Genomic DNA, 13,906 nt, shown 5'->3' with positions numbered 1-13,906 from the left:
CTCTCTCTCTCTCTCTCTCTCTCTCTCCCTCTCTCAGGGAACTGCAAGGAACGTGTTTGAGAGAGGCTGGCAGGGTGCAGGGTCCCCCTAACAATGACCTCCACCCCAAGGTGTTGACCACGGGGATGGGACACTTAGTTCCCAGCACAGCTCCTTGCTCCACAGTCAGGGGCTCTGTCCTCGAGTAAGGGTGGGGAAAGGCTGGCACGGGTGAGGAGACCGAGCCCTCACCCCACTCACCCAGAGTAGCCTGGGCTGACTCTGGAGGGACAGAAGGGGGACCTGCTTCACAGAACCCCATCGTTTTCATCGACCCTGCTCTGCTGAGCTGAGAGCAGAACGTGTCTGCAGGGTTTTCAGGTGACAAACACCCACATTACACAGCACTGCGCACTCACTGGCGCCATAGCAACCCTCGTCGGGGACAGCAGTGGGCATGAGCAGGAGATGGGAGTGGCCACACCCACGGATTCTCCGGTCTCGGTGACAGTGGTGGCAGCCGGTCCTCGGAAGGCTCCTCTGCCTCCTCGCCTCCCCCAGCTGGCTTGAGTGTTCTGTGAGCCCCGCATGAGCTCCGGAAGGGTTCAGGTTAGACGGACCCTCCCTCCAAACCCGGGAGTGTGGGTGGGCTCCCCAGGACCCAGCGTCAGACACCACAGGGACAGAAGCTATACCTGCGGCTGGGGAAGCTGGGCATAAACTCGCCGAGGCCCACGGGAGGGTGGTTTCCCTCCCCGCAGCGTCCCATCGAAGGGATGCGGAAAGTACAAATGTACGGTTAGGAGGGCTGAGAGCATCGGAGCCAGGAAGGAAAATGTCCAAGCAGGGTGAGTAGATGGCACCTCCACCCAGAGGGAGAGGCCCGGGCGGCTGCTCTACACCTCACCTCCACCTCATACCAGAGAACAAAAAGGCAACAAAGTGTGACCACAGAGAACCGGAGTCCAGTCTTGAGTCCAGACCCTCGTATTGCACGCTTCGCAGGGATTGGTCACTCCCAGCGTATTCATTCACTCACTCAATTTTGACAACAAATTTGCAATGAAGGCCAGGCTGGTCCAGGTGCTAAACACATAGCAGCAAACAAAAGAGGAGGCCAGGTGTGGCGGCTCACGCCTGTAACCCCAGCACTCGGGAGGCTGAGGCAGGAGGATCGCTGTGAGTTCGGGACCAGCCTCGGCTACACAGTGAGTTCCAGGTCAGTCTCAGCTACGTAGTGAGACCATGTCTCAAAAAACCAAACCAAACCAAAGCAAAACAATACATAAATACAAACGAGGAAGTCCTGGACCTTGTGACCTTTACAATCTGGTGGCGGGGACAACTGGTAAATGAAGATATGTATGGTAGGACCAGGGTTTCACGCAGAGCTACTCTGTAAAGGAAGTAACGTTTGAGGGAGCTCGGATGTGTTTTGAGCTAACTTTTAATTTGTTGCCCGACTTCCTTATTCTCCTCCTGGTCCCTGCCTTCTCCTCCTTCCTTTCCTCATTTTTGTAAATTGCTTCACCACTTTAGGTTTGTTATTGTTTTCCCTAAGCTGGGGGATTTTTGCTGCAATTTAAAAATGGATTTTAGAAAAAAGCTGCCCAAATGTATAGCGATTTGGAGTTACTTGGAGAGGACAGTGAGTCAGCACGTGCGATGTCTGCTTCCTGGCTGTGTGAAATCCCAGAGTGCCTACCACACTTTGGCCACAACTTCCAGAGCTGTGGCTTCCCTGTTCTGGTGCCCCGTGGGTCGCTGTTGCCCTGGGGCTTGGAGATGCCCCTTCATGGCTCAGTTTCCATCTGCCAGGTTCCTGCCTGCGCTGCAGCCCTGACCCAGCCCTCCCCTCTGTGTATCCACCACTTGGAAATGACAGCAGTGACTTTGTGCTGACAGTGGTCATTTCTGTCACCAATCAGGCAGGGGACAGACAGCAGACCCACGCCACAGTCAAGGTGGGTGGGTGGTGGCAGCCGCTTCTTTAAATTTGGGGACTTTTCCACCCCTCTGAACTTCACTACAAGGGCGGTTGGGAGGAAGGCAGCCAGCCGGTCAGATGAATCACTGATCCACTCAGTCCTCTGACAAATACTCGAAGGGTACCTACTGTGCGCAGGCCCGGAAGACATATAGGCGTGGTCTTGGGAGCTCTTAGGACTCAGTGGCCTACGTCCTGGAAGCAGGGGTGGACCGTGGCAGATGAACCCAGGCATGAGTTAGACCGGTGCCCTCAGAGTATAGAAGGAGGATGGACAGCAGATCCCATGCGGACACCAGGCAGAGTAAAAGCCCAGGAAGTCCAGAGTCAAGAGTAGAGACGGAAGGGAGAAGCACAGAGGAAGAGGAAGCTGCCTGGGGACCTGCGGGTCTGCTGTCCTCAGCCTCGGGTGGTGCCCAGCCTGGGCCCTCGGGGACGTCAGGTGCCAGGCTCCGGAAGGACCACTGAGCTCACTCCTGGCTTCCCTGTCAGGTGCGACTTGGTGACACTTGCATGGAGGATGTGGCATTTGAGGCTGTGGTGCTGGAGAAAATCACGGCCACCCTGCAGGGCGACAATGGCCCCGAGCGGCTCCTCCAGCTGGCCAAGTCTGTGTCGTCCGTGCTGAACCAGGAGGGCCTGAGCCAGGGCTCCAGTGTGCTGCTGAGGACGGATACCAGGCAGAAGGTGGGGCCTGGGGTCTTCATGCAGCCACTTGGGGTGGGAAGTGAGGTGCGTGGACCCGCAGAGGAGAAGCTTTTAGCGCTGCCCAGGGACTGGTGTCATCTCCCTCTCTAATCCTGCCAGAGAGTGACATAAAGTGAAGAAAATGTCTTCCGGGCTGGTCACCTGTCTTCTCTCTCACTGTCACGGGGTCACAGGCTTCTGCAACTGGAAGGGAATTTTACTGTAAAAGGATCCATACAGGGGATTAGATCCAGCTGAACCACCAGTGGTACAAGCCGCCTTGGGTGGCCAAGCCAGTGAGAGCATGTGAAGACATGGGCATCTCTGGGGGCCACTGTCCTCCCTGCCCACATCCTCTGAGAAGTGTGGGTTGATGGGCTGTGGGGCCTGCTCACTCTCCTGACCCCAGATCTTCCGGAAATGCCTTCGTGGAGCCGCTGGAATGACACTTCCTCTTCCTGTCTTTCCCCCCATGGCAAGGTCAGAGAGCATGTGCTGAGGTCGCTGACCACAGTCACGGCCAGCCTGAAGGACATGCAGAGGGTACAGAGGCTGGCCGAGGTGCTGAGAGAGCTGACCCACCACTGTGAGCTCATGCCCACGGCCCAGGTGAGTTTCTACCTGCAGAGCCTGCCCAGAGCACCGGCCTGCACCGTGGATGGGTGAAACCCAGCAAGCGTAGGTCAAAGGTCAAAGGGGCTCCTCTGTCATGGGCTCTCCTGAGGCTGCAGGTCTTCTCCTCTCTCCAAGGGTGCCGGAGAAGGTGGCCCTCTGGCAGCCCCCATGTCTCACCCTGGAGGTGACTTCCTGTCTGCCCATAGCCCTCACCTCACCCACTGCTGAAGAACTCAAGACAGCAACCGGATCGAGTGCATCTCTGGGCATAGGGCAGGTGGGGAGGTGGGGATGTGGCTGCTGACCCGCCCCATCCCGCTCTGCACCCACCAGCCGGCCATCCGGGGCCCAGGACCTGCCTTTCTAGCCTGGGATCCTCCCTAACCCGGACGCCCTCCGCCTGCCCACGTGGCCAGGAATCCACGCCATGCTCAGTGACCGCAGGGCAGAGTGCAGGAGCCCCAGCTCCCTCGCCCTATGGGTAACGCCCAACAGCACAGAGCCAAGGCGACGGACTTGGCCCCGCCTCCTGTCCTCACTGCCAACCTTTCTTGGCCTCATTTCCCCTCCTCTACCAGAGTTTCTCAAGTGCCTGGCCTCAGGATCTACTTCTTGAGAACTGTTATCAAAACGCCCATGTCCCCAGGGCTATGACCGCCAGGGTTTAAAGCAGAAGCCATAACAGCTGGGTGTGGTGCTGCACACAACATCAGCACTCTGGGAGATGGAAGCAGGAGGACCACAAATTAGATCCCAGCCTGGGCGACTGAACGACTTAGCGAGATCGGGGAGGGGGATAGCGCAGTGTGAAGGCACTGGGTTCAATCCCCAGTACAGAAGGAAAAAAAGCAGCCACAAAAACAGTAAGAGGGGAGAATCTCCCGTCTTTAAGGCAGGGACCACGGTGTGATACTGATGTGCTCCTTGGCAGGCGCACACCCATTTGCTCACCCATGTCGTGTGCACGCATCACACGTGCACCTAAATGCACCCTCCTTCCACCCTTCTGAGCACTTATACAGGTTTTCACGTGTTCACTCATTCGGTCAGAATCACTGGGAATCCGGAAGCAAGTCACACACAAGGACTCTACCTCCTAGCACTTTCAGACTATCAGGGAAGCCGGACATTAAACACGTAATTCAACAAACAGACAGCCAATTTGGAATAGGTGCTATGTCCGTCCGTCCACCCATTCCTCTGTGTATTCATCTTCTGGCCATCTAACCACAACCTATCCATGGATCCATCTATCCACCATCCACCATCACCCATCACCCGTCCATCTTCCATCTATCAATCTACCCATCATCAGCTACCCATCACCTACCCCTCTCCATCTTCCACCAGGATTAAGGCCGCTGTGATGTTTGAGGCTCTCTGAGGAGGGCACAGAGACGGGCCTGGCTGCGCCTAGGGGAACTGACAGTCTCAAGTCAGGGGTCCAGGCAGCTCCCGTGACGGATCTGGCCCTGCTCTTCCCTGGCACACGCCCTCCCCGCTCCCCTCCACAGCAGCCCTCGTCCCTTGAAGGGCTCGGGTGGTCCATGCTGGGTGGGGGCTCACATTGCTTTTCCTTTTTTGGGTGAACCAGCGGCAGGCCAGCCAAGCTCTGCACCGCGCCAGCGAGGCCCTGCTGCAGTCCGTCCTGAGGACCGGAGGCGCCAGGCGGCCGTCAGAGACCTGTTTGGGGCTGTGGGAAACGTACTGGATGCCTCCCTGAGCTGCGGACCTGAGGAGCCCGGGGAGACCGACGCCAGCCAGGTGGGCATCCTGGGCCATATGTGGGCTTCACAGGCACTGTGTGCCCAGCTCACATCAGCGTTCCCAGTGGCCCTTTCTCCCCATCTCACGGATGAGCAAACTGAGGCAGGGAGGCTGGAGGAAAGGTTCCGGAGAGCACACTGCGGGGCCGCACGGGAGGTAGTGTGGTATAGTGGGGAGCGCGCAGCTCTGGAACCAGGCAGCCTGAGCCTGACTCCGGGGGTCCCTCTCAAGCCTGTGCCCCAGAGGTCACGTGACTTCCCTAGGCCTCGTTTCCTCTTCTGTAAATGGCGATGCCGTGACTCGTCCCCCATGAGCCCCCAGTTGGGGGATCCTAGGCACCCAGTAAGTCTTCAAACAAGAGCACAGAAAGGCTTTGAGAGTGAGAACGTGTGGGATGTGTGTGTCCCACAGGCCCCAAGATGGGGACAAGGGTGCAGGACCCAGGGCAGCCCCGGGACAGGGCCGCAGAGCCCCATCACCTCCGTCCAGGGTCCCCTGTCCCCGGCCACCTTCCCAGCCCAGGAGGACCTGAGGCGCAGCCCACGCAGGTGTCTGGCCGCTCGGTCACACATGCACACACAGCCACGCGTTCAGACACACTCCGCTGCATCCCCACACACTCGCACACACACTCAGACCACATCCACACCTCCAGACACAGGTGGCGAGGAATCCAAACACAACACCTTGGAGCATGAGTGCGAGTGCACACACGGACTCCTCCACACACATCCTCACCCACGGCCACAGTCGCGTGCACACGCTGACAGACTCTCTGCACATTCAGACACACTCACACCCAATACACTCACACGCATTCACACGCTTACACTCGTGGATGCGCTCCATTACTATATTCACACAGCCATGCGCACATGCACGCGCGCGCACCCACACACACCATCGGGGACCCCTGGGCTCTCTGTGCAAGTGTCCAGCTCCTCCTGGTCCACACAACACCCTGCATCATCACTGAGGAAACAGCTGACCTGGGTGTGCACAGTCGGCGGGGATGGGAGCAGAGCCCAGCCCAGGTGCCCGAGGATGGCCGCGCCCATGGCGCCCACCACCCCGGAACAAGACCCAGCAGAGTGTGGCTGTCAGTAGCAGAGAGAGCCATGTGGCGTGAAGGCTCCATGCAGGGACCTTGAGCTGAACTCTTCCCTGGGAGGCCTGGCTCCTAGCAGCAGGTGACCCCTCATCACCTGTCCTGTCTGTGCCTCTGTTTCCCCTTCTGCATGCTGTGAGGATGCCAGGCATTTGTAGAATTCAGGACTTGGAATCTGAGCGTCTCCTCCTATGGTCACACACAGTGCTGTCTTTCCCCCTCCCTGCCCTGTCCACCCCGGTCCCTGCAGGAGGCCCCACACCAGCCTGGTGTCATTAACCAAAGGTGGCCCAGGGTGGTGGCCCAGCGGTGTCCTCCTGCCTCCCTTTCCAGGCTTCTGCAGTGGCCCAGCTGCTCAGAGTGGCAGAGCGCATGCAGACCGCCCTCCTGCTGGGCACATTGCCCGGGGGGGCTTCCGGCCACCCTGGCCACCCCGTCCATCTCCGTGTACACAAGCAGGTAACTGAGAAGCTCGTGCCCTGACCTCACGCCTTCTACACCCACATCCCAAGAGCCTGTGACAGGCAGAGCCTGCAGGCCAGTCCTGAGCTGGGAAGCACAGGGACAGGACAGGAAAGGAAGGACCCGGAGCCCAGTGTCCAGGCCACTAAGGACAGCTGTGGGACAGGGCGGGAGGAATGGGCCTGGCCTGCACGCATGCACACTTGCCTGGGGCGTCTCCCCACAGTGTTGCTGTCACCGAGCCCTGACTGCAGCCTGGGGACCGCTTCCTCTCTCCCCTCACCCACCAGTCAAGCAGGGCCTGTGCTGCGACTCCTGGCACCCAGTGCCCATCCTCGGGTCCTCAGGGAGGTTTCTGGGTCACAGCCAGGATCTGAAACAGGTCTTCAGCTAATCAGATGGGACAAGGTCCAAGGGCAGACAGGACGGGGCTAGGCCATGGCCTCAAAGGTCATGGCGGGAGGGAAGACGAACCCAGGGAAATGTCCACGCCCAAGCTCGTTCTCATCCACTCGTTCACCAAAAGCCTGGGAGTCAGCGTGATGGTGCTCGCCTGTGACCCCAGCACTCGGGAGCCTGCGGCAGGAGGATGGCGGCTCCAAGTTCAAGGCCAGCCTGGCTACACAGCGAGATGCTGCCTCAAAAGATAAAATCTGTTGAACGCCTCCTCTGTGGCAGACCCTGTTCCAGGGGCAGCACCAGAGCAGCAAACAGCTGGCAAGGCTCTGCCTTCCCAGGGCCTCCCACCCTGCACGGCTGGCACTGCTTCTGCCACCCCAAACGCACAGCAATGTCCAGAGCTGAACCCCGCAGCCCATCCTACTGGAAAGCTGGGGGTGCTGACCTCTTCCTCTCCCTGTCCCCTCCCTGTGGCCAGGATAGTCCCCTGGAGCTGGCGAGGGTCCACCCTGCATGTTGCTGCCACTGCTGACTCTGCGGCCTTCACTCTGCCCACCGGGCCCCTCCGCACCCCAGAGCAGGCGCCGGAGCCTGTCGACGTCAGGGTAACGCAGCCACAGCCTCTTAGGGGACAGCGAGGCCCTAGGCTGGGCTCAGCTCACCGACGCCTGTGACTCTGGGACGCCGTGGCATTGTGCCCCTTTCACAGATGAGGCTTCATGGCGGGCTCCACACCCTCAGCTCCAGGCACCCACACACACACACTGCATTCTGGGGAAGAGAGACTTGGCAGGTTCTACAGCCCAGACATTGCTCAGCCAAACCATCTGCTCTGGGTCCTCTGGGGCAGCCCTGTGAGGCCACAGTCTGAGGGGCAGAAACACACCCCCAAAACCAGCAGCAGCTACAGCTCCTTAGTGCCAGGATGACTCGCCTGCCTCACCTTACAGCGTGGGGACCTGGTCCCCTCTAGCCACTCAGGGGCTCTGCTCTGCGTTCCAGGTGATGAGCTTCCGCTTCCGGAAGAGCCCCTTTCTGGCCGGAAGCAGCTTTGATGTCAGTGGAGCTGTGGGCAGCCTGAGTCTGTGCAGCCCCATGAGTGGAGCGCTCATCCCCATGAAGAACCTGTCGGAGAAGGTTGAGGTAGGAGCCAGGGCCCTGGAAGCAGATGGTCCTCTGGCTTCTTCAGCTTTGTTGGGACCAAAAAATCACTCAATTATGAAAACAGTGTTTAAAGAGGGAATCATTCAAAATGATCCCGGGCCAGGATATAGCTTCTAAAATATCTACTTAGATTGAAATCTTTCTTTTGTGGTGCTAGGGATTGAACCCATGGCCTCACACATGCTAGGCAAGTGCTTGCCCACAGAGCTACACCCCAGCCCTACATTTTCTTTAAAGTTAAGCAAAATATAAACACACCATGGGCAATAGGAGGTCAGATTCTTCCAAGATCTGTATGATCCTGGTCATTAACAGTTTTCTTACCAATGACAGTTTTGTTTGTTAGTTGGTTGGTACTGAGGATTGAACTCAGGGCCTTCACACTGAGCTACATCTCCGCTCTTTTGGAGACAGGATCTCAGTAAGTTGCCTAGACTGGGCTTGACCTTGTGATCCTCCTGCCTCAGCTTCCCAAGCGCTGGGGATTAAGGCATGTGCCACCACATGCAGCACTGATGTAATGACAATTTTAGTGGTGTCCACATCCTCATCCCTGGAACCCAAGGTCACCAGGGACTCTGCATCTGTGACAGGATCAGGGGCCTTTGATGGGGGTTGGCCTGGATGGTTCATGGGCCCAGGGAACCACAGCGGGCTGCATGAGATGCACATGGGCAGTGCTGGCGACAGCAGAGGAGAGGGGATCGGGTGGTAGGCACAAGGGGAGATGTGAGGCCAGGGCCAGCAGCTGAGGAAGGTCCGTGACCTCCAGAAGCTGGAGAAGGACGTGGGTTCTGGCCTGGGATTTAGGAAACCTCTGGGAGCTGGTTTGGACCTCAGTGGCACACACCTGTGATGCCTGCACTTGGGAGGCCGAGGCAGGAGGACCGCAGCAAGTCTGAGACCAGCCTGGGCCACACAGGGAGACCCTATTTCAAAAAAGCAGGGGAAAAAAAAGGAAAGAAACTGGTTTTAGGGCTCTGGCCCCCAGAACTGTGAGATGCACATCCGTATCTTTTGATGCTGCCGGCTGTGGATGCTCCCAGGAGGGCGTAGGCGTGGGTTTCGGTCAGAGGCTCACCCACCTGGCTGGACAGCGGCCCTTCCAGGCGAGCCTTTGACGTCCTTGTCCCTAACACAGATCCTGTTTCCCGGCCTGCGGAAGGACACAGCACGCCGACCGTGTTGAACCTGACCAGGGCTGAGGTTCTGCGGGTGAATGTGACCACGACAGCGTCGGCTCCGGGGGTCCAGCTGCACTGGGGACCTGGCATCCCCCTCACGCTCAGCCTGGGCTACGGCTACCACCCCAACGCTACCAACGACGACGCCCAAACCTGCCTGACACCAGCGGCTGCTCCAGGTACCCCGCTCCCTGGCTTGTGTCGGGAGCTGCTTCCTGGGGTGTGCCCACCTTCCAAAGTGAGGATTCGAGCCAGGCCTGGCGGTGCACACCTGTAATCCCAGCACTCAGGAGGCTGAAGCAGGAGGGTTGCCACAAGTTCAAGGCCAGGCTAGGCTACATAGTGAATTCAAGGAACTATATAGGAGACCCTGTCTCAAAAAAAGTAAATGTGAACATCACAAGCCTTGGGGGTAAAAAACAAAGAAAAAAAACCTGCCATTCAGATGAGCCGGCCACATGGATCCTGGGCCCCGAGGAGCTGCCCTTTGGAGCAGGCGTCTACTATCTGAGCGTGGTTCCCGAATCTGGCCTGGAGCTCGGCCCTGGCAAGGACCTCACCATCGGCGTCACCACCTTCTTGTCCCACTGTGTTTTCTGGGACGAGGTCCAGGAGACTTGGGACGACTTTGGGTGCCAGGTAAGGAGAGAGGGCAGAGGCAGGGTGGCCCGGCAGGGTGTATCTGGCTCGGGTAGCTCCCCTCCAGTGCCTTTGCCCTGGTGTCTTTGTTGTTTTTTGGGTTTTATGAGACAGGGTCTCACTACATAGTTCAGGGTAGCCTTAAAGTTATGGTGACCCTCCTGACACGTGTATCTCATGGGCACCACAGGACCTTTGCACATGCCATCCCCTGTGCCCAGAATGCACCCCTGCCTTGCTGTTGCCTGCTTTCTGGAGAAAACTTGTAACCTCTGGGACACACATACACACACGCCCCCCCTTCACAGCACCTTGCAGCAAGTTCACCATACCTAAGTACAGGTCACATAAGTGATGTCCAATTCCCTCGGGGCATGGAGCCAAGCATTGCTCATTGTGGGTAGTAAATGATCATAGAGGAGTGGAGGCTGAGGCAGGAAGGCCTGGCCATTGGGGAGGCCAGAAGTCCTATCCAAGGAAGTGAGCTCCCAGCCACACCTTTTGAGTGCTGGGTCCCTGCTCTGTTTTGTCTCATTGGATCTTCACAGGGATCCTTGGAGAGTTGTTATTCCCAATTCACTGAGAAAACAGAGAAGGCTTGGGCCACGTATAGTAGCATAGGCCTCTAATCCTAGCACTTCAGGAGGCTGAGGCAGGAGGATTCAAAACCTGGGTCCTGCGTGAGCAACTTAGCAAGATCCTGTCTCTAAATACAAAAATAGAAAAAGGAATGCTGGGTGAGAAGGCACTGGGTTCAGTTCCCAGTACTGCCAAAACCATAAAAAATAAACTGAAAGCTCAGGAGACTCTGACGCCTCACCCCAAATCCCACACCTGGCGTGGGGAGGAGCAGGGACGCGGAGCCAGGCCTGTCGGTGTCCAGAGTTTGACTGTGGCACTGGGTGGCACTGCTGTCCTTGCGTGAGTCCTGCCCACAGAGCCCTGGCTTGCTCTTGGCTTGGTGAACTGCAACCACATCCCCCACTCAGGGCTCTGCCCTTCCCCAGGGGGCAGAGGCAGCGACACCGTGCTGCCACCTTGAGGCCATCACGAGTCACCTGGGAGGCCCTTGCCCCGATGCCCATCTCACCTCCTGCCGCTCGCCCTGCAGCGCCCTCTTCCTGGGGACCATCCCAGGTGTCCCGGGTGTCCTGCTGTCGAATCCCACAGCATCCCCTTCCCTTCACAAGGCCAGCAGCCTACACAAGGAAGGAAGGAATTTAACATCTTTCTGTCCTGGAGACCCCATCGACCTTTGATTTATCCACCAAATAGCCACCACGCCCCAGTGGCTAGGATACAATGTGAGTGAGTTCCAGCTACCCATGCCTGTAACACCAGCACTGTGGGAGGCTGAGGCAGGAGGATCCAAGTGTGAGCCCAACCTGGGCAACTTAGTAACCAAGAAGACCTTGTCTTAAAAAACAAGCAAGGCCCTGGGTTCAATCCCCAAAGCTCAGAAAAGAAGTAAATAAGTGAAAACAGTGAGGTCTCACCTAGCCAAGGACACAGGAAGCCAGTGACTCACACGAGTGTAAGGATGAGAAGCCCTGTCCCTCGGAGCCCCAGAAGGAGCTCCTTCCAGCCTCTGCCCTGCATCTGGCTGTCACACTGGGGGTCCCCAGAGCCCCAGGAAGGAAGGAGAGCACATGGGGATGTCCAGGAGACAGCAGGTCCCCACGATCATGGTACAGTCTTCGCCCCTCTGGAGTAAACGCCAGCGGGGTCCTCCCAGGGGTCCCAGCTCCGGGAAGCCGCTTGGCTCCCAGCGGCCAGCAGGGGGCAGCGTCAGAGCGGAGCGGGGGCTGCAGCCCGGCGCTGCCCTCAGACAGAACCGGGTCCGCCCCGCACTAGCCGTGCGTTCCCATCTGGACATGAGTGAACGACGCCTACAGTGCACGGTGACTCCAGGGTCAGAGCCGTGGACGCGCTCAACACTGGGGCCAGAGAAGATGACGCCGCCTGAAAATGGAAATCAAGGAGACTGGAGCAGGGCCTCAGGCTGGAGGGGAGAGTTGGGGGAGGGACACTTAGCTACACCCAAGCTATTTGGCAGTTTCCAGCTTTCGAGTACAGGGGTGAGTTCTTCAATATTTACCGTTATTAAGAATCAAGCTCGGCGTGGTGGCGCACACCTGTAATCCCAGCACTTGGGAGGCTGAGGCAGGAGGATCACCATGAATTTGAGGCCAGCCTGAACTACATAGCAAGATCCTGTCTCAAAAAAAAAATCCACACTGTGCGCTTGCTGCTCATTAACGATGCAGATACAGATGTGAGAGGCCGTTCTACAGAACTCACTGAGAAGTTGTAAGTGAGAGATGAGACCGTCAAGTTTGGATGGAGTCACCACTGAATTCTCAAAGTAGCCAGAGAAGGCTCCAGGTCTCTGGAGGCTGGTGTTTGCACATCTGTACCAAACTGCAAAGGAGGCGCTGTTCGGTCTCAGGTCCACAGGTGGATCCCTGGTGTCCGAAGAGCCCTCACAGGCCGGGGTGCAGCTCCACCCCAGCACGTGCAAGGCCTGGGCTCCATGCTGAGAAGCCACCACAGAGGCCTCTGCCCGAGGTCTTAGCAGAAAGCCCAGAAGGAGAGCTGAGGAGTCGGCAGAGATCAGGGCTACACTGGCCATGGTCTGCCCACCCAGCTGCTGGTCTCTTCTCTGAAGCCAACCTCGCCCTTCTGGGAGGACCAGGGTTCCCATAAGCCCCGGGCTGCGTGCCAGCCACTGGCCAGGACCGGAAAGGTGAGGATGACCAGGGAGCCGCGGAGCCAAGAGACCTCGGGGGGAGACAGGAGGATCCTTGTCCTGCTGGGGCCCAGTGAGAGGCACTTTCCGGGTCAAGCTGGGCTGGGACAGTTTATTTCTCCCCTGGTGCTTGAGCGAAGAACTCTCAGGTGCTGGTCTCCTCTGTCCCCTCCGTTCTTGTCACCTTGTGAGCCCTGCAGGAAAACGGCGGCGCCGGGTGGTATAGTTGGGTTCAATCTTCCCAGCCTGCAGGGTGGTCCTAGGCTGTGACTTCATACTGGCTGAGGCCTTTGGGGCGGCCAGGCCCAGGCCAGCCACCCCCACTTCACAGGGAGGTGCCACCGCACCAAGCCCTAGGCAGAACAGACTGATGTGGTGCCCACAGTGAAAGACAGGTGTGAAGGTGTTTGTCAAAAATTGGGCATACTGGAGCAGGCCTAAAACCCCTGGGAGGCCGAGGCCAGGACCACCACAAGTTCAAGGCTAGTCTGAATTACAGTGAGACCTTGTCTCAGAAATTAATAAAGTAATAATAATAATAATTTCTAGGTAGATGTGAGGATGTAAGCCTGTAATCCCAGCACTTGGGAGGCTGAGGCAGGAGGACGCAAGCTCAATTCCCATCTAGGCAACTTGGTGAGACCCTGTCTCAAAAAAAGTAGATAAAAAAGGGTTGGGGATATAGTTCAGTGGTAGCATAACCTCAGGTTCAATCCGCAGTACTGAGAGATGAAGACAGATAGACAAGACAGGCAGATAGATAGACAGACTGAATTTTAAAATTTATCTTTCATTAAATAAAAAGCCCAAAGGAATCCTGAGGCTGCGGCCCCAGCAGTCTCCCAGCCCCACGGCCCCCACTGCTGTCCCTCAGTATCCCGGGAACGGGAGTGAGAAGGTGTCGTTATCTGTCATGACCCTGCCCCACGCCCCGTACACCTGAGACCATCACTAAGAGCACATGAATGCTATCTGCGTACACTGCTGCTGGACTGCATTGCAAGGAGTAGCAAAGGGGAAACTTGTGCCTGTTCAGTATGAAAACACGTGCTAAAATGGAACATCTCGTGCCACCTGTTCAGTAAACAGGACAAAGAGGACGTATTTCCACTCTGAGGCTGGTGAATCGCGGGGGCAGCAAGCGGGCACTGGCGGGGTCTCTCAGG

At 57.6% G+C, this 13,906-nt stretch overlaps 1 protein-coding gene across 1 annotated transcript in view; it reads left to right on the top strand.

The window, feature by feature from the left end:
- The window catches only part of Pkd1l2 (polycystin 1 like 2), a 76,945-nt gene that overhangs the window by 30,677 nt on the left and 32,362 nt on the right, over positions 1–13,906 (top strand). Inside the window, 11 exon segments of the mRNA XM_010609455.2 lie at positions 1,798–1,943; positions 2,459–2,653; positions 3,134–3,262; positions 4,863–4,905; positions 4,908–5,032; positions 6,477–6,545; positions 6,547–6,602; positions 7,483–7,609; positions 8,007–8,151; positions 9,313–9,531; positions 9,798–9,991. Coding sequence (XP_010607757.2) covers positions 1,798–1,943; positions 2,459–2,653; positions 3,134–3,262; positions 4,863–4,905; positions 4,908–5,032; positions 6,477–6,545; positions 6,547–6,602; positions 7,483–7,609; positions 8,007–8,151; positions 9,313–9,531; positions 9,798–9,991 — 1,448 coding nt within the window.

This window comes from Fukomys damarensis, unplaced genomic scaffold, assembly GCF_012274545.1.
Source record: "Fukomys damarensis isolate Sample0158 unplaced genomic scaffold, DMR_v1.0_HiC HiC_scaffold_32, whole genome shotgun sequence".
Lineage (NCBI taxonomy): Eukaryota > Metazoa > Chordata > Mammalia > Rodentia > Bathyergidae > Fukomys > Fukomys damarensis.
This window is presented reverse-complemented; position numbering and strand designations above follow the sequence as displayed.